A 27,669-nucleotide genomic window follows, 5' to 3' on the forward strand; every position below is an offset into this window, starting at 1 on the left:
AGTTTACTTCAGAGCTGCTAGTTTGTCGCAAGGATTTATAGAATCCAATCATTCTTTTTTATCTAAGCCGTAGTGCGACCCGAGCATTCAGGAGTAGGAAACTGTCCATTATGAGACGTCCGGGAAGTCGTCCTCTCCCTACAGAGCTGTGTAGCTGTGCTTCCTTCTGGCATCGGCTGCTTTCACACTACGTTTTTTTAACATGCGTCATGAAAGTTTTTTTAACGCACAAACGGATCCAGTGCAAATGCGTTTTCATTTCAATGCATTTGCAATGGACTCGCGTCAACATGCGTTCACCTGCGTTTGTGTGCGTTATAGTGAGGATCCAGCGACTTGCAGTTTTTTAACTTTTTTCAAAAACGCTACTTGTAGCGTTTTTGAACTGCGTCCAAATACTGCAAATTGCTGGATCCTCACTAAACAGCATGAAAACGCTGGTATACTGTTAGACAGGATCCTGCTTGCTCTACTGAGCATGCCCAGAAACCAGCCTCGGGTGATCAGTCCCTCTCTGCCTCTCTCCCCCTCCCTCTCTCCACCTCCCTCTCTCCACCTCCCTCTCTCCCCCTCCCACTCTCCACCTCCCTCTCTCCCCCTCCCTCTCTCCACCTCCCTCTCTCCCCCTCCCTCTCTCCACCTCCCTCCCTCCCCCTCCCACTCTCCCCCTCCCTCTCTCCCCCTCCCTCTCTCCACCTCCCTCTCTCCCCCTCCCACTCTCCACCTCCCTCTCTCCACCTCCCTCTCTCCCCCTCCCTCTCTCCACCTCCCTCTCTCCCCCTCCCTCTCTCCACCTCCCTCCCTCCCCCTCCCACTCTCCCCCTCCCTCTCTCTCCCTCCCTCTCTCCACCTCCCTCCCTCCCCCTCCCACTCTCCCCCTCCCACTCTCCCCCTCCCACTCTCCCCCTCCCTCTCTCCACCTCCCTCTCTCCACCTCCCTCTCTCCACCTCCCTCTCTCCCCCTCCCTCTCTCCACCTCCCACTCTCCCCCTCCCTCTCTCCCCCTCCCACTCTCCCCCTCCCACTCTCCCCCTCCCTCTCTCCCCCTCCCTCTCTCCCCCCCGCCTGAGAGCGGAGGAGGCTCGTAACCAAGGTAATTATCGGGTAACCGCGGGATGTTTTTCTTGGTTACGTGTGCAGGGAGCAGGCAGCCCGGCTCCTAGCAGCTGCAGACGCTCGTAACCAATGTAAATATCGGGTATCCAAGCAAGTTTACCTTGGTTACGAGCCTCCGCAGCTGTCAGATGTCAGCTCCCAAGTCTATCACGTTCAGTTCCCCTCACTCCCGATCACATGACTCCAATGCCCGCCCATAAACTTAAAGTGACAGGATCCTGCAAAATAACACATGCGTTTGCATGCATTTTTCTTTGCAAAAACAGGATCCGCTTTTGCAGCAAAAAAAGTTCATGACGCATGCTAAAAAAACGTAGTGTGAAAGCAGCCTTAGTGTGCGGTCTTCACAATGTATCGTGCATACATGCTACACACTCATCCCAGAGCAAGATGATATTTTAAAGGGAACCTGTCAACAGATATGGGGCATATAAGCTGCGGCCAACACCACTCAGCTCTTATATACAGCATTCTAACACACTGTATATAAGAGCCCAGGCCGCTGTGTAGAACGTAAAAATCTCTTTATAATACTCACCTAAACGGTCGCTGTGGTGGAGTTGGGTCATATGGTGCCGGCGCCTCCTCTTTTGGCCATCTTTGTTTTCTTTCTTCTGAAGCCTGGGTGCATGACACGTCCTACGTCATACACACTCGCCGGCATTGAGTCCTGCGCAGGTGCACTTTGATCTCTCCTGAGCGGGGCAGATCAAAGTATTGTAGTGCGCCTGCGCAGGACCAGTGAGTGTGTCTGACATAGGATGCGTCATGCACACAGGCTTTTGAAGGAGAACAAAGATGGTCGAAAGAGGAGGGTCCGCACCCAGAGCACGGAGACGCCCATATGGCCCAACTCCACCGCAGCGACCGTTTAGGTGAGTATTATAAAGTGATTTTTATGTTCTACACAGCGGCCTGAGCTCTTATATATAGCTGTCTAACATGCTGTATATAAGAGCCCAGTGGTGGTGGCCGCAGCTTATAGGCCCTAAATCAGCTTACAGGTTCCCTTTTAAAGGAAACCAACCAGCAGGATTTTCATATATAAAGTAAAGCCAGGGCTTTACTGGTGGCTCTAGGATGCTGATTCTAAGAATACCTTTTGTTCTGAGATTAGATTTTTTCATTTCAGAAATATGTGCAAGTAAAGTTCCAGCAATGCATGGCTATTTGATTGACAGGTGCTACAGAAAGGGAATATGTGGGTCAGGTCTAGTTATCTATTTCCGCCCCTGTCTGCCTGACTGTCCTTCCCCTGTCACTGTCATAAAAGTTAATTCCAGCGCAGACAGACAGGGGCAGGAATAGATGGGCAAAAGTCGACCCACATATTCCCTTCCTGTTCCACCTGTCAATCAAATAGCAGTGCATTGCTGGAACTTAACATGCACATATTTCTGAAATAAAACATCCAATCTGTGTTCAAAAGCTATGCTTATATTCAGCATCCTAGAGCCAGTATAGCACTGGCTTTACTTTATATATGAAAATCCTGCTGGTTGGTTCCCTTTAAGAGAACCTGTCAGGAATTATACACCCCAAACCACCAGTTTTCAAGGATGAAAACCAGTTGATATTGTGTTTTGGTTTTTTTTTCGTTTTTTTTTTTTAAGATTTTGGCTACTGCACCTTTCCAGTGAAAATGGTGCCACGCGCATGTGGAAAGCTCAGCATGGCAGTGGTTTGTGAGGATGGGCCCAGTATATAGGAAGAGAACTGACCCTCATGACTTTCCATGGAAGCGTCTTTAACCCATTCACTTTCCAGCTGATTAGAGTAGATCATGTGCTGATATATCTCTTTGTTCCCTTTTTAAAGGAGTATCGTGCAGATATATGGACGGTGTAGAAGAAATCCTCTGTTCAACATTCTCCTCTGAACCACCCCATAGCAGCCATCTCCTTCGAAAATATTACATTTTAGACCACTAATTTGATTGGGTGTTGGGACATGTTCACATAGAGTGGTTTTTTTTTTTTTATTGTGGATTTTTCTGGCTAAAAAACCCACATCTAAAAACAGATCGTAAAAGCCAAGAACAAAGTTTTCAACTTTTTTTTTTTTTTCTTTATGCGTTTTTAAACCATTAACCAAAAAATTATTCTCTCGATCAGTGTAACTTACTATTTCAGTTGTCTTCTTAATTGCCTTCTATTTCCAGTTCAGACACTGAGCGGCGACATCTTCCTTGCTCAGTGCAAATCACATGACCCCCGGGTGCTCTGGCCTCTGGTATCCGCTGATGTCACGTCCTCTTCCGGGCTCTGAAAGTTGACGTTACATCAGCAGCTGCCTCTGATCCTGAGTTACTGGGCTGTGGGCGGTGATCACTGCACGTCACAGCCCAGTATCAAGAGGAGGGCTTACCCATCCTGCAGCTGTGCGCAGGGCCGGCACCAGGATATTTGACATTTTTGCCACTTTTTTTTTTTTCACTCATACAAAGCAATGAGTAAGTGTAAAAATGCCTGAAAAACTGCACCAAAACCGCAGGTTATTTGTTGCTAAGAGATGAGGTTTTGCTACAGTTTTACTGCAGAAAAAGAAAAAACACAACGCAACAAAAATGTCCTGCGTGAACATAGCCTTATGTGATCTTTTCTCTGTAAGGCTTGTGTACACAGGGCGTTTATGATCAGGTTTGTTTTTTGGCAACAAAACCTCATCTTTTGCCAGGAAATAACCTGCGATTATGCTGCATTTTTCTGCTGTTTTGCCGACTTTATTGACCTTGGATTTGCACTTCCTCATCAGTTTGTATGGGTGAAAACCTGCGGTAAAACTGCAGCAAAAATGTTGAAAAGAATTGACGTGCTGCTTCTTTCAAAAGTGGATCAAATACCAAGGTGGTTGACAAAAAAGGAAAGAAAAACGCCGGTGTTTGTGTGTGCATTAGATTTTTGGAATCTCATAGACTTTGCTGGGGCTGTGAAGGCAATTAGCATGGATTTGCATAAAACCAAGGCAAAACCATGCTAAAAAAAAGTAGCAAAAATGCCCTGTGTGAACATATCCTAACAGATATGTTGCATTTTTTTTTTCTGCACATATTTGTCAGACAGTCTGAAAGGTTTCTTGATGCCGGTAAAGTGATTGAGTGTCCTGACGTCTCATGCACATGTTGCTTATTTTCTCCTTTCAGGTTTAAATGTGCAGAATGTCGCTTCTTTAAGGCTATGTGCGCACGTTGCGTAAATTCATGCAGTTACGCTGCGCTTTGCAGCGCAGCGTAACTGCATGCATCCTGCGTCCCCTGCACAGTCTATGGAGATTGTGCAGGGGCCGTGCGCACGTGGCATCTCAGAGCGCAGCGCTTCGGCTACTGCCGAAGCGCTGCGCAAAAAGAAGTGACATGTCACTTCTTTCCTGCGCTTTGCCGGCAGCTCCTGCTCTGTCTATGGCAGGAGCTGCAGGCAGAGCGCATGGAATCGGCGCTCACTACGGACATTTCTGCAGCGATCTAAGGCTATGTGCGCACTAGAGCTTTTTACCTGCGGATTTACCCGCGGATTTGCCGCGGAAATTTCTTGAGAAATGTCTGCAATCTTTGTGCAGACATTTCCCATGAAATTCAATGAGAAAAAAAAATAGCTGTGCGCACTGTGCGGATTTTTCTCAAGAAAATTTCTTGAGAAAATTTTCTCGAGAAACTTTCTTGAGAAAATGTGCATGTCCATTAATTTCTGCAGGTACCTGCGGTATTCCGGGGGTATTCCGCAGGTAGCAATGATGTGCGGTATACCACCGGAATAGCCGCGAATTACCTGCGGGAATGCTCATCGCTGCCTGCGGTTTTGCAGGAAGCGATGTCATTATGCCAGGAAGAGGAAGCGGAGCAGAGTAAACACAGACGTCACACTCCCTGGACGCCGCACAGAAGCACTTCCGTGCGACCTCCAGGTGCCCGTGCAGTCTGTGTCCTGCTCCAGCCTCGCGGCTGCCTGCACTGCAGGGTGTCAGTGTCTGCCCGCAGTGTCAGCAGCCTGTCACGCGGCAGCGCAGGCAGACACTGACATCCTGCAGTGCTGGGAGCCGCGGGGATGACGATCGCTGCTGTCAGGAGGTGAGATCATTACCTGCTGTGACGATCTCCTGCCTCCTGACGTCACCGCGGTCACTGCTGTCTATGCCCGTCTCGCGAGCGGCCCGAGACTGTCACTAGCGGTGACGTCACGGGCTCTCGCGATACTTCTGACAACGCGGCGGGCATAGAAGTCAGTGACAGCGCTGACATCAGCAGTGCAGGAGATGATCACAGAAGGTAATGATCTCATCTATGCTCCTGATGGCAGCGCTCGTCATCCCCTGCAGTGACCTGAGCTGACCTACTGATGTTAGCTCAGGTCACTGCATTGCTCTCCCAGCCAATGGGGAACATTCTGTTCTTCATTGACTGGGACAGTGACTATGGTATGGATCGCCGTGGGACCCCCCCCCCCCCCTTATTGGATTACGCCGGACGTGGATTGATTGTTCTTTTCAATAAATTGGTTAAAGAGGCTATGTGGGGAGTGTTTTTTTAAATAAAACTTTTTTTGTTGTCTATTTTTTAATTATTACTGACTGGGTTGGTGATGTCGGGTATCTGATAGACGCCTGACCTCACCAACCCCAGGGCTTGATGCCAGGTAACATTACACATCTGGCATCAACCCCATATATTACCCCGTTTGCCAACGCACCAGGGCGCGGGATGAGCTGGGGCAAAGCGCCAGGATTGGCACGTCTAATGGATGCGCCACTTCTGAGGCAGCTGCGGCCTGCTATTTTTAGGCTGGGGAGTGTCCAATAACAGTGGACCTCCCTAGTCTGAGAATATCAGACCCCAGCTGTCCGCTTTACCTTGGCTGGTGATCCAATATGGGGGGGACCGCACGTTTTTTGTTTTAAATTATTTATATAATTTAAAATAACAGCGTGGGGTGCCCACTGTTTTGGATTATCAGCCAAGGTGAAGCTGCCAGCGGTGGTCTGCAGGCTGCAGCCGTCTGCTTTACCCAAGCTGGCTACAAAATATGGGGGGACCTCACGTCGTTTTTTTTTAATTATTTATTTATTTTATGGCTAAATACAAGGCTAAGCACCCTTTAGTGCCACATGAAAGTCACTAAAGGGTGCCAGCTTAGAAAATGCAGGGAGGTGGAACATTATATAGGTTTTTCTCATCTATCTATCTATCTATCTATCCCTCTATCTATCTATCCCTCTATCTATCTATCTATCTATCTATCTATCTATCTATTCATCTATTCATCTATCTATCCCTCTATCTATCTATCTATCTATCTATCTATCTATCTATCTATCTATCTATCCATCTATCCCTCTATCTATCTATCTATCTATCCATCTATCCCTCTATCTATCTATCTATCTATCCATCTATCCCTCTATCTATCTATCTATCCATCTATCCCTCTATCCATCTATCTATTCATCTATTCATCTATCCATCTTTCCCTCTATCCATTATCTGTCTATCGATTATCTTTATTATTTATTGCAGGGACAAACCTGCGGTAAATCCGCGGCAAATCCGCGGCAAAACCGCATGCGGATTTGGTGCGGATTTTTTCCGCAGGTCCGGAAATCTTTCACTGGCAGAAGTTTCTCAAGAAATTTTCTTGAGAAACTTCACATTTCTAGTGCGCACATAGCCTAAAGCGCACATGTGCTCTTCAGATCGCTGCAGAAATTTCTGCAGGGCTAGTACGCAACGTGCGCACATAGCCTAAGCGTTTTTTTTTGCTGCAAATTTCACTCATAGGCCCCATACAAATTAGACTAAAGTGGGCTGACAGTGTGCGCGCATGGAGGACCCTGACTGTCAGCGGAGGGGAGGGTCCGGCGTGTCGGGGTTCGGACTGCTGATCCTTTTCTCCTCCATGAGACTGACCATCAGGAGAGTCTTGGGGCAGAGCGAGCACTTCTGTATATGGAGGAGTCCGGGGAGAGCTGCTGGCCAAACCACTAATGGCTACCAGCCGGCTGTGGTAGCTTCCTTCCCTCCACAGCAGCCTCCTATGCACCAGTTGTAGATATGATGTATCTGCTTACAGCTGAAGTGTGAATTGCCCCTCCATAGCCCTGTGAACCAACGTTTCGGGGGTCCAGCCTTGCAGCAGGAGCGCCCCTCTGCCCCCCGGGAAGGCACAACATTTTCTAATGATAATTTAATGCTAATTGCGGTGTCTGGGAGCAGAGTCTCGTGGCTTTTGGCAGAGTCTCATTTCTTCCAGGGCCGGCAGCGAGTGTGCAGAGACATCTGGAGATGGGCGGGTGAGGACGCAGGACCGGTGCCTTCTGCTTGCCAGGATCTGTTTTGTAGGCGACCGCACAATTATATCTCTATTTTTCTTTGCTTTTATCTTTATTTTATGTCTTATTATAAGTGTTTTGTGATGCTTTGTGCTTTTCATGGTTATTTTAATTTGGTTACAATATGTTAATGTGCCCGCTTTCTTTAACGTTCCTGTTTTTGTCTGATGCATCTTTTAGTCAAGGGTCTTATCTGCAGCCTCCTGGAAAGCAAAGCTGCCAACATCTGTTCTCCATTGTGGGCTGGAGAGCCGCTCTCCAAGAAATGCTGACCCCGACTCTAATCTGTTCCCTTCTCCATCTGTAGTAAATATCTGAGCTGTTCTCTGGGGGAGCGAGGGTGCTTGTAGAGGAGGAGGGTGCTTGTAGAGGAAGAGGGTGCTTGTAGAGGAAGAGGGTGCTTGTAGAGGAAGAGGGTGCTTGTAGAGGAAGAGGGTGCTTGTAGAGGAAGAGGGTGCTTGTAGAGGAAGAGGGTGCTTGTAAAGGAGGCTGCTTGTAGAGGGTACTGCAGAGGGTGCTTGTAGAGGGTACCGCAGGGGGTGCTGTAGAGGGTACCGCAGGGGGTGCTGTAGAGGGTACCGCAGGGGGTGCCGTAGAGGGTGCCGCAGAGGGTACCGCAGAGGGTGTTGTAGAGGGTGCTTGTAGAGGAGGCTGCTTGTAGAGGGTGCTTGGCTGCTTGTAGAGGGTACTGCAGAGGGTGCTGTAGAGGGTACCGCAGAGGGTGCCGTAGAGGGTGCTTGTAGAGGAGGCTGCTTGTAGAGGGTGCTTGGCTGCTTGTAGAGGGTGCTGTAGAGGAGGGTGCTGTAGAGGGTGCCGCAGAGGGTACCGCAGAGGGTGCAGTAGAGGGTGCTTGTAGAGGAGGGTGCTTGTAGAGGGTGCCGCAGAGGGTGCTGTAGAGGGTACCGCAGAGGGTGCAGTAGAGGGTGCCGCAGAGGGTGCTGTAGAGGGTACCGCAGAGGGTGCTGTAGAGGGTACCGCAGAGGGTGCAGTAGAGGGTGCCGCAGAGGGTGCTGTAGAGGGTACCGCAGAGGGTGCTGTAGAGGGTACCGTGTCTCCGTTTGGGAGCTGTGGATTTGGGGAATGACTCTCTCTGCCCCTGGAATGTTCCGGTGTCAGATCATGGTGACATTGTATCTCGCTTGCAGAATGGAATGTGCTGAACTTTCCTCATTCCTCAAGTTTTTTTCTTTTTTTTTTGGTATCTGTTAGTAAATTCTTACATTACCCATGAAATATCTGTTCTGAAGCCCATGTCCCTTGAAATCTGTGTTTCACAAATACTGTTATTCCTCCAGGAAATGTATAAATAAATTGAATAGGTGGGTGTTACCATTCCCGGTCTCTGCAGAGCTGACATATTGCTGGCAGGATCTGTGCAGAGACCCATAGATTTAAGCTTAAAGGGAACCTGTCACCAGTATTTCCCTATTAAACCAAAAGTATCACCTTGTGCAGCTCTATGAAGGTGCACCTTGTTGCTGCCCCCCCCCCCTTGCAGACCCCAAAAAGAACTTTATAAAATCTCACCGTTTCCTATGCAAATGACTTGTGTTGGCCAGATGGGTGGGCTCATTTTCGGCTCCTGTCCTTCCTTCTGGCCTTGCTCACCGCTCCCCTGTCATGATTTACATGGATGATGGCACCACCGTGCTCCGGTGATGTATTTGCGCAGGCGCGAGATTGAGTGGCCCTGTGCATGACCTCACCAGCGTCATCCTCGTACCCGCCCATAATCTCGCGCCTGCGCAAATACATCACCGGCGCACGAGGGAAACTTTCTGCTTAGGCCTGCGATAGGGGCACAGCGAACTGCACCTGCGTGAGACTCCAGCAGCATGGCCGATGACAGGGGCGTCATCATCCATGTAAATCATGACACTGGGACGTGAACAAGGCCAGAAGGAAGGACAGAAGCCGAAAATGGGACCGCCCATCTGGCCAACACAAGTAATTTGCATAGGAAACGGTGAGATTTTATAAAGTTTTTTTTGGGGTCTGCATGGGGGGCAGCAACAAGGAGCACATTCCTAGAATGCAGCCCAGGAGCTGCAGAAGGTGACACTTTTGGATTAATAGGGAAAAAACTGGTGACAGGTTCCCTTTAAAGCAAATCCGTCAAAACGCTTTTGCTATGTAATCTGAAGCCAGCATGCTGCAAGGGTTGTCATAGAAAATTCAGGGATGCCAGTCTTGCCAAGGTCCGATCTGTGGTTTATTTGCTTTGTTTAAGCAGCAGGAGTATTATCATTAATGATATACAATGTTACACAGTCTGACACACCCCCTCATGTGACTGACACCTCACTGCCAATGTACAATCTCTATAGAGAGCCTGGTGTGGGTGGGGACAGCTTTCTCAGCTCTGCTACATAAAATCTAAAAATTCTGTGTCAAAACGGCTGCAGCCAGTAATCTAAGTGATACATCATTGGATTCAGAATCTCTTTGTCTACATTATGCTGCTCTCAGATGAGATAGCAAAATCCTGCTGACAGATTCCCTTTAAAGCACCACTCCAACATTTTGTTCTGTTTTATTGCACTACTGTAGAGGTGCTTGACATATAAGTCCCCTGCCCCGTCATATACTCGCCTTCCAACAGCTTCATCTTCTGTCGCTGCCACTCCGGTCGGTCTCTGCCGATTTGTGAGCTGTTTCAGTGTTTCATGGAGCGGGCGAGAAGTCATAACTCAATACAAGTCTATGGGAGCCTCGTTCTGGCTCCTGTAGAAATGCATTGAACGCCTATGAAGTAACTTCTGACTTCCGACCTGTCAGAAGTTATGATCACAAGATGGCGCAACGGGACCGGAGCGATGTCCGTAAAAGGTGAAGCATCCAGAAGGTGAGTATACGACAGGGAGGGGGACTTACAGTTAAAGCGCCACTCCAGCAGGGAAAACAAACGCTGGAATTGTGCTTTAAAGGGGTTTTCTAGTTTTCGAAAAAACCCCTGTCCCCTAGCTGCACTAGTCTCCCCTGGTCCATCACTGAATCTCCTCCTCTGCTCCCGGCGTCTGTTATGGTCTGCTGCGCTGACGTCGCATTGCTCCGATAACACTGCTGCCAATGACTGAGCTCAGCGGTTCTGCCCGAGCCGTTCAGAGCCGCTGGTCTCCTTTATTGGAGCGTAGTATTGACGTGATGTCCGCTCTGCAGACAATAATGAAGACTCCACACCGGACCACGAGAGGTTGAGTAAAGCACAGGGTTTCAAAAAAAAAAAAAAAATCTGCAACTTTAAGAGACTGGAAAAACAAAATAATTTTACATATTTGTGGTTGCTTTTTAGTTATTAAAAAATTGCGCTAAGTTTCATTCTTCAATCTTCATTGCTTCATTTCTTTTCAGACCCCATGATAAACCGTTTGCAGCCTGCTCAGTGTCTGTCCTCTTTTAAAGAGAATCTGTCAGCAGGTGTTTGCAATGTAATCGGAGAGCAACATTATGTAGGGACTGAGCCCCTGATTCCAGCGATATGTCACTTACAGGGCTTTGTGTAGCTGTGTCAAAATGAGTGTTTTATCAGCAGGAGATTATCACTACAGGACTAGGTGTCTTGTGCCTACTAGTCAACTGTTAATAATAAGGAATAACGTTTGGAACACCATTCTAAGTCTGAACTGGGTGCAAAAACCTAAAAAAACATCACTATGGGGAGATAAGGTATGCACACCAGTGACTATGTAAGGGGAATACATGAAATAGCAGAAACTGCTGTGTGAATACTGACTTGAAAAATCCAATAGCTATATGTAAGAGTGAAAATGTGAAAAATGAAATCTGCATTACTGCCATGAATATATGAATAAAGAGCAATTTAGCTACTGAATTGATCAATGCAATAGAGCCCCAACACTACGCCAAAGTATTTCTCTACGTTGGGGTCCCTAGCTTGTGTGTGTCCTCTCATGCAGTTAAAAAACTTACCGTGTATGGGAAGCTGAGACCCAGGCTATTTATGCGTATGATATGGATTGTCAATAGGTGTGGTTGGGGAGGGTTCACAAACGAAAAACTACATATAGCTATTGGATTTTTCAAGTCAGTATTCACACAGCAGTTTCTGCTATTTCATGTATTCCCCTTACATAGTCACTGGTGTGCATACCTTATCTCCCCATACTAGTCAACTGTTGTGTATAACCCAGGCCCCACTACTCATTGGCATTTTTCTGTCTATGCACAGTGTACACAGAAAGCTGCTAATCTTATGTGGGTGTGGTTATACAGGGTGTGAGGCAAATCCCGGGATATGAAGATGAATTATGACTCCAGTCATAATCCCTCATCACTCCCTGGCAGTGCCCCCTCCCTTCTTGTTCTCAGTGTTCCACTCACACCTCCATGGCCATGTCCTGTGATATGGAGATGAGGTGGTGTGGGAACAATGGACACAGGATGACTCCCTGCCGTCACCCTGTAACAAGAGTTGTATCTCATTAGCAAGGCTATGGAACTAGCTAGACAGAACGACTCCAGTAAAAAATGGTTCATATCTCGCAAGCCATATTTCCGATAAATATGGCAACCATAAAAATGGTGTCTCCGCATGTGGACGATGCCGGCACCCCCTTTTTATGGGAGCAGGACATTGGGAAATGCCCCAGGCGTGATATCAGCCAATGGGGAACTGGCAGACAGGTCATGAGTCCCCTCGTTCTGTAGCTAAATTCATAACTGTCACAATGAGAGCATTGGCGTCCGCCTACGACGCTCCCAGGCAAAGTTATGGCCAATATCCCCTTTGCTGGATAATTCTGATCCATGCAGGGGGAGTGGCAGTGCTTCCCTGTGAGGTCACTAAGGTAGGAGGGGACCTGGATCTGCCCAGGTTGATAACCCTACTTCGGCCATTTTCCAGCGTTCTTTCGCTGGGGGCACGTGTAGGAAACATCTGTGGGAGTTCCTAGAAACCTGGTCTACAGCGCCCCCCTGTGGCCAGACGCACAAGGTAACTGAGTGAATTGCATACCTGTTGTAAACCATGCTTTATCTGTAACTGTACTCTGACATATGTATATTCTGTAGATTCCCTATTGTATATATTGTAGTTCTAGTGTGCTTTAGGCTGATTAAATTATATAATTTATCTTGGGCTGTTCTGTTATCTCGATCTTGAATCCCACGTCTGTGTGTTCGGCTAATAGTTACCGTGAAGCGGTTGGTGGCAGCGAGTTTGTGCCAAGGATTATTGTGGGGAGGCCAGTGAGATTCGGGGAGATTTTATATATTCCGCCCGCGGAGGTCGGGGGAATATATACCCTACTCTCACCGGGGACCCTTCAATAATCGGCATAAGTAGTATAGCGGCCTCCTTGCTTATCGTCGGGCAATTCCATAATTGGCCTGACTATAAGAGGGGCGCTAGAGAGCGCATCACGTGCTCTGTCTGTCGGTCGGGAGGTATAAAGGAGGGGTGACCCCCACTTGTTACCCCCCGATTGTGACGTACTGGTAGCCAGCGCGGGGGATTTCTGAGTGACCCCCCCCGGTGGTTTGTGACATATTGGTGGCATAGCGGTGGGATCGAGATAATAGTGTGTGTGAGTGTGAGACCCATACTCCCAGACACTAAAGACTGCCTGCAGCAGCTGTGGCTGCTGGGGTCTTCAGACTAGCTCAACACTAGAGTGTCAGAGTGCAGATACTGTAAGGTGTGTGGAGGCATCAGGTGTCAGTTCTGTGTCAGTGACCAAAAGTCTGCAAGAATGGCTGATGGCACCAGGAGCAGAGCTAGGCAACTGGCCAATGCTAAAGCAGGAGCCGAAGAGAGGGAGGACGGTGCTGTGGGCAGTAATGAGGAGGTTGCCCACGAGTCCTCCAGGAGCTCGACGCCAGAAAACCGTTCTGCAGAGGACAGCGCACAAGCTGGCAATTATGGACAAGATGAGGAGCAGCTCACCCAAGGGTCCTCAACGAGCCAGATGCCAGCCCTCCGCTCTGCAATGGACAGTGAATCACCAGGCTCCGCAGCGGGCCGCAGATCACCACGTGCCATTCCACCGAGCCTGGGAGGCTCGGATAGCCTTCTTCAAATGGCTATGGCCCTTCTCCAGGCTGGAGACCAGGAGGGCTACAAGGGACTCCTGGCAGAGCGCAGGGCAGAGCGGCACGCAGAGCGTGAGGCTGCGGAGCGAGAGCGGCAGGCAGCGCGTGAAGAGCGAGAGCGAGAGCGACAGGCAGACCGTGACTACCAGCTGCAGCTAGCTCAGCTCCGGCCCTCATCAGCCACACGTGACCTTCGAGACACCAAACTTCCAAAGGTCCGTGTTGAGGACTTCCCAGTGCTGGAGAAGGATGGAGACTTGGACTCTTTCTTGACTGCTTTTGAACGGACTTGCTTGCAGCACCATCTGGACAAGGACCAGTGGGCCAAATACCTGACCCCCCCGTTTAAGGGGTAAGGCCCTGGATGTCCTTGGGGACTTGCCTGCTGAGGCAGATCAGGGCTACGACACCATCAAGCGGGCCCTGATCCAACAGTACAACCTCACTCCAGAGTCCTACCGCAAGAAGTTCCGGAGCCTACAGAAGGGACCAAAGGACTCCTGGGCTGACCACCGGCGGGCACTTGCCCGAGCTGCCGACCACTGGACCCAAGGCCTGCAGCTTTCCACCGGACCGGAGATCCTGGACTTGTTCATCACGGAGCAACTCTTGTGGAACTGCCCTGAGGATCTCCGCCAGTTCATCCGAGACCAGAAGCCAAAGGGGTCCACGGCTACAGCTGCCCTTGCCGATGACTACACCAACAACCGGGCCCCTGAGGCCAGGAGAGCGGCCACCAGCAGCACCTGGAGAGGGGGTAAGATGAATTCTGCGACTGCCCCACCTGCCCCTAGACTGCAGGGGGTGTCCCCCTCAACTCCCCTCTCCAGGCCCGTGGCGGAACCAAGACGGTGCCACCAGTGCAACCTACCTGGACACTTCAAGGCCATGTGCCCTCAGCGTCCCAAGGCCCCGGCTCCGTCCCCGTCCCAAGGGCCGCCCAAGGTGTATTGTGTGGGTGGGGGTGGTGGTAGGTCCCTGGACAGCTTCCAACCTGTCACCGTCGGCCGGTCTGTGACCATGGGACTGCGAGACAGCGCCTCGGAGGTGACTCTGGTGCGGCCTGAGATGGTGTCCCCCCAAGACTTGATCCCTGGAAAAACCCTCGCTGTCTCCGGGATTGGAGGCACTGACCCGGCGCTGCCTGTTGCTGACATTTATGTGGACTGGGGCGCAGGGCGAGGGGTGAGGGAGGTGGGGGTAACTGATCGGATCCCCGCAAACGTGCTACTTGGGACAGATTTGGGGCAGATAACCTCCCAGTTTGGGCCCCAACCAAGGGCTGAACCTTCAGCCCGTACTGACATGACTCCTAACAATGTTAATGTGTTATCTATGAATGATGTAAGGGAGGAGGGAGTGAACTCTGATATTTCTGCTTGCATAGACACCATAGACACACACACAGCTGCAGCTGTGACAGGGGAGGGGGTCAGAGAAAGGTGTGACAATGCCTCTACAAGTAATCAGCCTGTGAGCTGGGATCTGTTGCCCTCTGCAGGGATAAGCAGAGAGCAGGGTGCTGCAGGGGGAGGACCAGTGTGTGGGGTGGGGGCTACCACAGCAAATGTGGGGTCCCCAGAGATTTCACAGCGGGGTTCTGTTGCTGCAGGAGGGGAACAGGCAGGTGAGATTGGGGCCGGTCCAGGAGCGGAAGTGCTCCCAGGTAAGATCTCGGTGCATGGTTCCCCCACAACCGGGGTGTCAGGAAGCCAGGTCGGTCTGCCTGAACCGGCGACTTGGTCAGGAACGGAGGAGGAGCAGGCACGACCCACGGTCGCAGCGGCTGTGGCCGCTGTCACCCGCAGTGGGAGTGCTGGAAGCCAAGGGGCCTCCCGGAGGTCCGATAGCTCTTCCCCTTCTGACCAAGTGGCAGCCGAGTCAGGTGGAGGCCAGGACACAGGTCCCGGGGTACTGACTGAAGATGTGACAGTCTCGTCGATTCTGGCCACATCTAGTCAGGGGTTTCAGGCAGCGTTAGAAGCTGACGACAGCCTGAAAGCTCTTAAGGAGCAGGCGGCACAGCCTCCCTCGGACTCGGACCCGGAGCGAGTGGTCTGGGACCAAGGACGGCTGTACCGGGCCACGGTCCAGCAGGGTTCACCGGAGGCGTGGCCCAGGGACCGACAGTTGGTGGTACCCTATCCGTTCCGGACGGAGTTGTTGCGGATCGCACATGAGATTCCGATGGCCGGACACCTAGGGATCGCTAAGACCAAGGCCAGGTTAAACCAGCATTTCTACTGGCCAAAAATGGGGGCCGATGTGGCTGCCTACTGCCGTTCGTGTGAAACCTGTCAGAGAGTGGGGAAGGCGGGGCCACGCCCCAAAGCCCCACTGGTATCTCTGCCCATCATCGATGAGCCTTTCAGGAGGGTGGCTGTGGATCTGGTCGGCCCGCTGGCCATCCCCAGCAGCTCCGGGAAACGCTTCATACTGACGGTAGTGGACTATGCCACCCGGTACCCAGAAGCAGTGGCCTTGTCGTCCATTCGGGCTGACAAGGTGGCCACCGCATTGCTGGAGATTTTCTCCCGAGTGGGTTTTCCCCAGGAAATGCTCACTGACCGGGGGACCCAATTCATGTCCCAGCTGATGGAGGCCCTCTGTAAGCAAGTCCAGGTGCGACATCTGGTGGCCAGCCCGTACCATCCACAGACTAATGGCCTGTGCGAGCGGTTCAATGGCACCTTAAAGCAGATGCTTAAGATGTTGGTCGACTCCCAGGGGCGTGACTGGGAGCGGTATCTCCCACACCTGTTATTTGCTTACCGGGAGGTTCCACAGGCCTCAACAGGATTCTCACCGTTTGAGCTCCTGTACGGGCGACGTGTGCGGGGCCCCCTGGCTCTGGTGAAAGAGGCTTGGGAAGGGGATTTGGCCACCCCTGGAGTGTCGGTTATCGAGTATGTCATGCGCTTCCGGGACAAAATGCAGGCCTTGACGCAACTGGTACACGACAATATGGCTCAAGCCCAGGCCGATCAGAAGCGTTGGTACGACCAGAACGCTTGTGAGAGGACCTACCAAGTGGGTCAAAAGGTGTGGGTACTGGTCCCCGTACCACAGGACAAGCTTCAGGCAGCCTGGGAAGGCCCATACCTCGTGTACCAGCAGCTCAACCCTGTAACGTACCTGGTCACCCTGGACCCTGCCCGTGGAAGGCGGAAGCCCTTCCATGTGAACATGATGAAGGCACATCATGAGCGGGAGGCATGTGCGCTCCCCGTGTGCAACCTGCCCGAGGAGGGAGAAGCGGAAACCCTCTTGGATATGCTAGCCCAGGTTAGGGCAGGCGGATCCATTGAGGATGTGGAGGTTGGCCACCAGCTCTTGGAGGACCAACGGTCCCAGCTGTGGGCCACCCTACACCCCTTCCGGGGGTTGTTTACCAACCAGCCCGGAAGGACTGACTTGGCTGTCCATCACGTGGACACTGGGGATCATCCCCCGATCCGGCGTTCAGCATATCGGGTCTCCCTGGAGGTGCAGCAACACATGCGCCAGGAGATTGACGAGATGCTGAAGCTGGGGGTGATCCAGGCATCCAACAGCGCTTGGGCCTCGCCTGTAGTCCTCGTCCCTAAGAAGGACCGAACCACTCGGTTCTGCGTGGACTACAGGGGGCTCAATGCGGTCACGGTCGCCGATGCGTACCCGATGCCACGCATCGATGACCTGCTCGATCAGTTGGCCGGGGCTCAGTACCTGACCATCATGGATCTGAGCCGGGGATATTGGCAGATCCCCCTGACTCGCAAGGCCAGGGAACGCTCTGCCTTTATTACCCCATTTGGACTGTACGAGTCCACGGTGATGCCATTCGGGATGAGGAATGCCCCTGCCACTTTCCAGCGGATGGTCAACACCCTGCTCAAGGGACTTGAAGGGTACGCGGCCGCGTACCTGGATGACATTGCCGTCTTCAGTCCCACCTGGGAGGACCACCTAGAGCATCTAGCACAGGTGCTCAGGCGGATCCACCGGGCAGGTTTGACCATCAAGCCGGGAAAGTGTCAGCTGGCCATGAGCGAGGTCCAGTACCTCGGTCACCGGGTAGGTGGGAGAACACTGGAGCCCGAGCCTGAGAAAGTGGAAGCCATCGCATCCTGGCCCACCCCCAGGACCAAGAAGCAGGTGATGTCCTTCTTGGGGACCGCTGGGTACTATAGGAGGTTTGTTCCATGCTATAGCAGCCTGGCAAAGCCCTTGACGGACCTCACCAAGAAGAAGCTGCCCTCTGCAGTCGATTGGACAATGGACTGCGAGACAGCCTTCCGGGCCCTAAAGGACGCCCTGTCCAGCCCGCCCGTGCTACAGGCAGCCGACTTCACGCGGCCGTTTGTAGTACAGACCGACGCCAGTGACTTCGGCCTCGGTGCGGTGCTCAGCCAGGTGGACTCTGCGAGCCAAGAGCACCCAGTCTTGTACCTGAGCAGGAAGCTGTTACCAAGGGAAGTTGCCTATTCCACGATGGAGAAGGAGTGCCTGGCCATAGTGTGGGCCCTGCAGCGTCTGCAACCCTATCTATACGGGCGCCACTTCATCGTGGAGACGGACCACAATCCCCTCAGCTGGTTGCACACCGTCTCTGGGACGAATGGGCGATTGTTGCGATGGAGCCTTGCGCTCCAGCAATACAACTTCACCATTCGCCACAAAAGGGGCCGTGACCACGGTAACGCAGACGGGCTGTCCCGACAAGGAGAGGTCGCGGACGGGCGCACGGGGGAACACCGGAGTGTGCTGCCCCCTAGCGCCCTCAAAAGGGGGGAGGTGTGAGGCAAATCCCGGGATATGAAGATGAATTATGACTCCAGTCATAATCCCTCATCACTCCCTGGCAGTGCCCCCTCCCTTCTTGTTCTCAGTGTTCCACTCACACCTCCATGGCCATGTCCTGTGATATGGAGATGAGGTGGTGTGGGAACAATGGACACAGGATGACTCCCTGCCGTCACCCTGTAACAAGAGTTGTATCTCATTAGCAAGGCTATGGAACTAGCTAGACAGAACGACTCCAGTAAAAAATGGTTCATATCTCGCAAGCCATATTTCCGATAAATATGGCAACCATAAAAATGGTGTCTCCGCATGTGGACGATGCCGGCACCCCCTTTTTATGGGAGCAGGACATTGGGAAATGCCCCAGGCGTGATATCAGCCAATGGGGAACTGGCAGACAGGTCATGAGTCCCCTCGTTCTGTAGCTAAATTCATAACTGTCACAATGAGAGCATTGGCGTCCGCCTACGACGCTCCCAGGCAAAGTTATGGCCAATATCCCCTTTGCTGGATAATTCTGATCCATGCAGGGGGAGTGGCAGTGCTTCCCTGTGAGGTCACTAAGGTAGGAGGGGACCTGGATTTGCCCAGGTTGATAACCCTACTTCGGCCATTTTCCAGCGTTCTTTCGCTGGGGGCACGTGTAGGAAACATCTGTGGGAGTTCCTAGAAACCTGGTCTACAGCGCCCCCCTGTGGCCAGACGCACAAGGTAACTGAGTGAATTGCATACCTGTTGTAAACCATGCTTTATCTGTAACTGTACTCTGACATATGTATATTCTGTAGATTCCCTATTGTATATATTGTAGTTTCTAGTGTGCTTTAGGCTGATTAAATTATATAATTTATCTTGGGCTGTTCTGTTATCTCGATCTTGAATCCCACGTCTGTGTGTTCGGCTAATAGTTACCGTGAAGCGGTTGGTGGCAGCGAGTTTGTGCCAAGGATTATTGTGGGGAGGCCAGTGAGATTCGGGGAGATTTTATATATTCCGCCCGCGGAGGTCGGGGGAATATATACCCTACTCTCACCGGGGACCCTTCAATAATCGGCATAAGTAGTATAGCGGCCTCCTTGCTTATCGTCGGGCAATTCCATAATTGGCCTGACTATAAGAGGGGCGCTAGAGAGCGCATCACGTGCTCTGTCTGTCGGTCGGGAGGTATAAAGGAGGGGTGACCCCCACTTGTTACCCCCCGATTGTGACGTACTGGTAGCCAGCGCGGGGGATTTCTGAGTGACCCCCCCCGGTGGTTTGTGACACAGGGTAAATCTGCAGCTGAGAAAACAGGGATTTTTGCCAAACTGCAACAAGCAGCTCAGTAAGTGACACAGCACTGGAATCGGGGACCCTGCACTCAGATTACATAGCAAAAATCTGCGATAGATTCTCTTTAATAGTGAATGAAAACTACTCTTTTGAACAACATTTGCAGATATTATCTATATAAATTCTTGACTATTGTTAGAAATACTTTTCTTTATTTTATACTGACTTAGAGAATAAATCCTAAACCTCACTTTACATCTGGGCAGAGAGGGTTAATATCGGGAGGTGAAATAAGCTCCTGCGCCTCCAAGGACGACTATCATGTGTCTGGCTGTACACACATGTATATGGTTCTCATATGTCTTCTATATAATGGTGTCCTGTCATTAATGGCTTCCCCTCACCCCCCAAAAAAATTGCCCTTAGCGGTGTTTGTGCATCATTATGTGATGTGTATTGCATTTGAGCATGGTATCTGCGCTATTATGGGGCACGTTCCCCGGTGAAGGTTATGTTTACATTAATCGTCACTTGATAGGAATTTCTGGATCTTATTTTGGTAGGAAATGTTTGAAGCGATATGTCCAAATATTTTCAGAATATCAAAGTGTCATTGCCATTTCAAAAAGCTGTGTTCATAAAGCTTTAATGGTTGGGCCGGATACTGGGACCACCACCGTCCTGAGAAAAAGGGTGGAAGGACTTAGCTTGCCAATTTGCTTTATTTTTATCTATTACTTTTCTAGAAGAGGCAGGATTTGTGGTGTACAAGTCATTTAAATATCGGGTGGCACGGTGGCTCAGTGGTTAGCACTGAAGTCTTGCAGGGCTGGGGTCCTGGGTTCAAATGCCACCAAGGACACCATCTGCAAGGAGCTTGTATGTTCTCCCCGTGTTTGCATGGGTTTCCTCTGGGGTCTCCAGTTTCCTTCCACACTTCAAAAATATACTTGTAGGGACCTTAGAATGTGAGCCCCAATGGGGACAGTGTTGCTGATGTATGTAAAGTGCTGTAGCATTAATAGCGCTATATAAATAAAAATTATTATTATTATTAGTTAAAAAAAAAATCACTCTGATCCAAAAATAAAAGTACCCCCCACCCCCCTCTTTTCTCAGCCATGTTTGGCTTATGTGGGACCACAGTAGGCGAGGCTGTGAAAATAGGAGGTTATAGAAAGCGCTACACTTGGCTCCCGTTCACTGCACAGGTTCCAGCTTGTGTCCAGCACTTGTATGCTGGTATTCTCACTCATATCCAAGGATATTACATTTGCATCATTGTATGCAAGAGTCTTCTTCTGCAAGGCTGATTTATTAGGTTAGGTACATGTGTGAATGCTGGGCCGTGCTCCACCGCTCCTCTTTAAGGCTGAGTTCACATGTCTAGTAATCATCCTTTAACAGATTACTATTTAGCCATCCATTTTTCCTGCATTTGTAACAGATCCATTTTTTTCTTACAGGATATGTCTAACACTAGAAGTCCCAGAGAGGGGTCATGTAACATTTCTACCTTTGGAGCCCAGAGGCGGGTGGAATGACCTGAAGGATTTTAGCTAACATCCTATAATCACCGTCTTTTGTTCTGTAATTAAGGCCATTACTGTCGCACCACAGGAGGTTGTTGTTTTCCATTGAGTTTAGTCATTTAGTTTTTAGTTAATTCTATTCAGTTTGGACTAACGACCTGGCCCCTGCTGTGAGATCTCCTCTAGTCGTTGCTGAATGTCCTGGACCATTTTCTTCAAAGGCGATGTCCTGCTGGGCAGGACGCATCGCTGTGTTTGACACTGTGTGACAGGGTCCCAATGACTGCTGAGATCGTTATAGAGGTTGCTACTGCGACCTGTATTGTTCCTGCATCGCTGGTAAGGTCTGACTGTGTGACATCTCACCTGCGACCTCCCAGCGACTTACCTGCGATCCTTATCAGGTCACATCGTTTTCGGGATCGCTGGTAAGTCGCTAAATGTGACGGGGGCTTAAGGGTCATTTGACCCTCTTTCGGGACTTCAAAATTTCTGGGACTTCTAGTATTAAAATTGTTATAAACTGTGGAGGAAAGACAGGCGCATAGGGTCTTAACCGATAAAAACAATAGAACGGATATTAGGGTGCACTCACCTATGAAGATATTCTGTGTCATTGTTGCATTGTCCTGAGGAAGGGGGCAGAGACCCCTGAAACGCGTAGACTTGTTCATGCTTCCTAATAAATGACTTGGAAAATTATCTTTTGGATTGAATGGTGATAAGCGCGGCGCTGATCCCCGACTTCTTTAGAAAGTATTAAAATTGTAAAAGTGGACAACCCCTTTTAAGGATCCGTATTTTCCAGTGGAAAAATGTATGTTTTTACAGTTGTTATTATTAATAATAATATAATCACTTATATAGCGCCATTAATTCCACAGCACTTTACATACATCAGAAACACTGTCCCCATTGGGACTCACAATATAAGGTCCCTATCACTATGTCTTTAGGTCCCTATCACTATGTCTTTGGAGTGTTGGAGGAAACTGGAGAACCCGGAGGAAACCCATACAAGCTCCTTGCAGGTGGTGTCCTTGGTGGGATTTGAACCCAGGACCTCAGCGCTGCAAGACTTCAGTGCTAACCACTGAGCCACCATACCACCCTAGTTCAGACTATAATCTGTAGCTGTCCAGAATGAGATGTCCCTATGTATAAATATACATATATTGTATGCTCACACTCTGCGTTATCTGTGGTGATTGATGTACACGCTGTATACCTTCCTCCCTGAATTCTTGTGCATGTGTTAATTATGGTTAATTATTGTACTTTATGATGGGGGAATGAATCACTTGCTATTGGCGGCCTCTTATTTTTCTTTTTTTTACAGTACTTTTCATAATTATACCCATGATTTGTGAATACACGATCCATGAATAAAGCAATTCTCTGGGATTCAGACATTGCTATCATTTCTTTCTGCTTCCAAAATCATTAAAGGGCTTTTCCCTTTCTATACTATTGGTACTAACCTATATCCATATTGGCTGTTTGGGGCAGACCCCGCTGCCGGTCAGCTGTAATGAGATTTAGGCATATCTGGATGTGCCCAGTGAGTCAGGCGGACCACCATAGCTCCGTCATGTAGTGGCCGCTGCCGGGTGCTACAGATTTGCTCTGGTTATGCTAATGCTGACCTGATATGGATATTCTACAGATTTGCTCTTGTTACGGTAATGCTGACCTGATATGGATATTCTACAGATTGGGTTATTGGTATTATAGTAGCGGAAAACTCTTCTTAAATTGAAATTTGAGCATCTTAATAATTTTTAGTATTGAAAGATGGAAGCAATGGAGTGACCCAGAAGAATCTGGCATTTTGCTTGAGTGTAGACCTCTCCAGAGACGAGGGATTGTGATTTTTGTGTTTCTGCTCCGCGCCCTGCGCTCCATTATACAGCGCTGTATAATACCGAACCAGGAAGCAAATCAAAGTGAATCCTTGCCGTCAGCGGGTGCTATAGCTAATGGTGTGTGGGCATAGACCTCTGTGCGTCCTGCACCTTCTCTTCTCTGGATTCAGTACATCCCATAAGTACCACGCTTCTGCATTGCTCGGTTTATGGAGCCGCGAGTTACCACTTGAGTGGTGGGCACCAAATATTTCCGATGAACTAGGTCCTTCCATCCATGTATCCATGGATGAACCAGCAAAAATCAGCACCTTCATCCAGGAGAACGCTGCAGTGCAGAAGTGTTCTACTTAGAAGTCTTTTCTGCTGCCACAATTAAAGCCTAACTCTACTCAGAACCCGGAAATTCAGATATTTAGGGGTAGTCCACCCTTAGAACAAGTTTGCACCATAAATCCCCGCTTCCTATAGAGCAAAATTGAAGATCATGCTGTCAGAGCTCGGGCTTTGAGTGGAGTTATCCTTTTAAGTGTCTGCACAAAATGACTGTACAAACCAAGCACAGGCTCTTGGTGCATCATGGCGTGGCCAAACAATCCACCCACTTGTGTTCCATCGGTCTCCAACCTCCTGTAAATCTAGAGCTGTCAATCATGAAGAGCTGAGATGGATGAAGAACAAGCAGGTGGCGAGAGGCACGGAGTGGTTTGGCTGCGCCATGATGCACCGACCGGCTGTGCTTGGTTTGAGCAGTCATTTTGACAATCTTTTAAAACAAAGCATATACCTCAATTATAGAAGGTCTATCCCTTTTCCTCTTCCCACGAATGTTACCTCTGCAGTCAAGCAATACGGCAGCTCTGTGTAAAATGTAATGGAGGTGGTGATGGTGTCTTCTCCAGTAATTGGTTTTCTCTCTGGTGTCTGTTCTCTTCAGTTCTCTGTCTCTCCTGCCACTGCAAGACCCGATTCTCCCGTGTATGCGAATCTGCAAGAACTGAAGATTTCTCTGTCCAATCTCCCCCCTCAGCCCAATGCCGCCCCGGTGCAAATTACAGGGGAGTGGGAGACGCACAAGGATAATACTGGACGCTTCTATTACTATAATAAAGCCACACAGGAGCGAACATGGAAGCCGCCGCGCTGCACTAAGGACTCCAGTAGGGGAGAGTCCTTTTCTCAGGCCGATCACGAGGTAGGTAGTGAAAAGCCGTGTGATTCTGGAGGAGTTGTGTGACCATGGACAGACCCTAATGTCCTCTACCGTAAAACACGCCATGGTTTTTTTAGAAAAATGTACTTGTTTTTGGATCCAACCATGTTCCTGGGTCTAACACGGGACATGACCACTCTAAACGGTACAGGGGAAAGTTATCGGCCGCTATGCGGTACACAAAGCTGCAGCATTTTGCCTTTATGTGAGGGGTCAGACCCCACCGATCTGATATATATTGATGATGACTTGTCCTTGGGTCGTGAACAAGTCGCCTTTTAAGCTTCGCATGTTCCCTCGGAGAGCTCCTTACAATTTACAAGGTTAGCATGTACCCTCGGAGAGCTCCTTACAATTTACAAGGTTAGCATGTACCCTCGGAGAGCTCCTTACAATTTACAAGGTTAGCATGTACCCTCGGAGAGCTCCTTACAATTTACAAGGTTAGCATGTACCCTCGGAGAGCTCCTTACAATTTTCAAGGATAGCATGTACCCTCAGAGAGCTCCTTACGTTTTTATAAACCTTGTTCACAGGGCTACGCTTTTCAGTGTTCCTTTTGGCCCCGATCTGGCCTGCTTATATTAGTAGCCTAAACTTTCAGTTTAGTAAAAAATCATAATGCTCTGTATAGCTCTGGGTGACATGCGGATGGTTGGTTTTCATTAAAAAATTGCTTTTTATGAGATATCTGTTGAACAGATACTATTTAAGCCCATAAGTGGCAGATGGGACTCTAAGGCATCTCTCACATTTCCTGCCAAAAAGCCTCGTGGACGTAGCCTTTATTAGCTGGCTGTAGAACAGAGATGACCCATTAAATTGTCACTGGAAAGCATCTTGGCAACAATTTAAAGGGGTTTTCCACTTTCAAAAAAGTAGACCCCCAAATGTTCTAAAATAACATACGAGACAAGCCACTTACTTAACTGAACTCGGTGATTGACAGCGCACATCACAGCTGCAACCAATGTCACCACTGAAGATGAGACCTGGCCTGGGAATCCTGCACTGGACCTGGGGAGGGCGAGTACCTGCTCTCTCTGTATGGTATTTTAAAGCATTTGGGGTCCACTTTGTTGTAAGTGGAAATCCCTTTTAAGGTGTCCTCTATCCCACGGGCGTTATTATTCAGATAGTTCTAAAATGATTTGTAAGTCAAAAACGCCTTTATACAGTAGAAGTAAAAAGATTTGAAGGTCCCTTGTCCAGAAACAGCGTTGATAGTCCATGGCCTCCAGGCGAAAGCCCTGCCAACCTCTTCTATCCCTGGAGCCTGTTCTGATCAGAAGTGACATAACGTAGCCATATTGTGCCGGGCCCATAATCGGAGGAGACTCCAGGGATGGCGGAGGTTGGCAGGGTTCTGGTCCGCTGGCCACGGACTAACGACATGGCTACTGGACCCAGGGGCCTGCCAATGTTTTTGCTCAACTCTACTACTTTAACATAAACCCTCCCTTTTTTGTAAGAAATAAGACATAAGTTGGATTGACTGAATTGATGATGGTTTTTTAAATTAATTTTGTAAAATGCTGTTAACCTTACTGATTTCCTCCATTTTTATGTGCCCACGGGAGCTTGCTCCTGCGATTTTTGCCGCGGAAAACCTGTGGACTTTTCTGGATTTTCCAGATAAATCCGCAAGTTTCAGCAAGTACAGACACTCCCCAATGTTATCCTAGGGGACATGGGGAGTGTCTGTGTCCATGCTGCGGAATGTGCGGCTGCCGAATATGCTGCGGATGTCCTGCAGCCGCACGTAACTGTATGTCAATTATTCCTGCGGAAATACCTGTGGAAATCTCAGCCCTCCACTATGGAGATAGAGGCCGGGACGTCCGCAGGTAAATCGCATGAAAGTCCGCAGGTTTACTGCAGCTATTCTGCTGTACTACCGCAGTTAACAATAGCTGCGGATGCCGGCGGGCAGCTGCATTAAACCTGCGGCCGTACCTGCGGATATATCTGCAGTTACGAGCTCCCGTGGGCACATGGCCTAAAGGCCCTGTCACACAGAGATAAATCTGCGGCAGATCTGTGATTGCAGTGAAATTGTGGACAATCAGTGCCAGGTTTGTGGCTGTGTACAAATGGAACAATATGTCCATGATTTCACTGCAACCACAGATCTGCCAAAGATTTATCTCTGTGTGTGACGGGGCCTTAAGGCAATGTGCCCACGGGATTCTGCATCTGCGGATTTTTCTGCATCAAAATCCGCAGCTTTCCCCCGGAATCCGCACCTTTTCATAGGTGCGGATTTTGTGCGGATTTTGGTGCGGATTTCGCGATTTTGGTTTTTTTTTCTTCTTTTTTTCAATTGAATAGGCAAAATCTGCACGAAAATCCGCAACAATAAGGCTATGTGTCCACGGTAGAATGTACCTGCGGATTTTTCTGCATGAAAATCCGCGACTTTCGCGGCAAATCCGCACCTTATTTTTGCCGCGGATTTGCCGCGGATTTTGGTGCGGATTTTTTTTTTTTTTCCCCAATTCTAAAGCCAAAATCCGCAACAATAATTGACATGCTGCAGATTTTTCCGGATCAAAATCCGCAGCGGAAAAATCCGCAGCATGGACACAGCATTTCCAAAATGCCATAGAAATGGCTGGGAAGTGCCGCTGCTGCAGATTTTCGGAAAATCCGCGATAAATCCGCTGCAAAATCCGTGCAAAATCCGCAGCGTGGGCACATAGCCTAATTGACATGCTGCAGATTTTTCCGCACGATTTCCGCTGCGGAAAAATCCGCAGCGTGGGCACAGCATTTCCCAAATGCCATAGAATTCGCTGGGGAGTAGCTGTGCTGCAGATTTCTGGAAAATCCGCGGCTTTTCCGCGAGAAATCCGTGGCAAAATCCGCGTATTTTCCGCAGCGTGGGCACATAGCCTTAGAGTCAGCCCTGGGAAAACGTCTGTCACCGCTGCTCATTACTGCACTGTGGCCACACCACACAAAGGCATAGGTAGCATTAGTAAGAGGCGCCTTCTTCAGGCCAAAAAGATCACTTGTTTGCGCCTCTACTAATTTTATTATTGATTTAACATTTTAAGAAAATTTATGCCAGAAGTTTCTTAAATTATTGCCTACATATTCCTCAAATGAGTCTGCAGAGACTTGAAATAATGTAAAATTCCAGGGGTTTCCAGCCACTTGGTAAAATGTGACGGTGTAGCTGGATATGTAGCCTTTCCATTTGAGTCCATGTGCTTGTTTAATCTGACGTAGCTTTGTTTGTGACAGATTAAACATTACTATGCCTTTCACAGCATCTGGATTTCCTATCTGAACCTCTAAGGGTACTTTCACACTTGCGTTATTTTCCTTCCGTTACAATCCGCCCTTTTGGGAAACAGCGGAATCCGTTAACGGATTCCGCTGTTTCCCATAGACTTGTATGGTTGACGGATTGTACCAAAAGGAGCTGCGTTGCTTCCGCTGGGCGACGCTCCGTTGCTTCCGCCCAGCGGGAGGAACGCAGCATGTAACGTTATTTTGAGCAGCGGAATCC

The 27,669-nt window shown here is 49.4% G+C and overlaps 1 protein-coding gene across 12 annotated transcripts in view; it reads left to right on the plus strand.

Moving 5' to 3' along the window:
* ARHGAP12 (Rho GTPase activating protein 12) overlaps window positions 1-27,669 on the plus strand; it is a 130,107-nt gene that overhangs the window by 52,524 nt on the left and 49,914 nt on the right. For all 12 annotated transcript variants that reach the window (XM_075315490.1, XM_075315494.1, XM_075315491.1 and 9 more), the window contains one exon: window positions 23,877-24,134. In XM_075315490.1, coding sequence (XP_075171605.1) covers window positions 23,877-24,134 — 258 coding nt within the window. The remainder of the gene's footprint in view (window positions 1-23,876; window positions 24,135-27,669) is intronic.

Source organism: Anomaloglossus baeobatrachus, chromosome 6, assembly GCF_048569485.1.
Source record: "Anomaloglossus baeobatrachus isolate aAnoBae1 chromosome 6, aAnoBae1.hap1, whole genome shotgun sequence".
Taxonomy (NCBI): Eukaryota; Metazoa; Chordata; class Amphibia; order Anura; family Aromobatidae; genus Anomaloglossus; species Anomaloglossus baeobatrachus.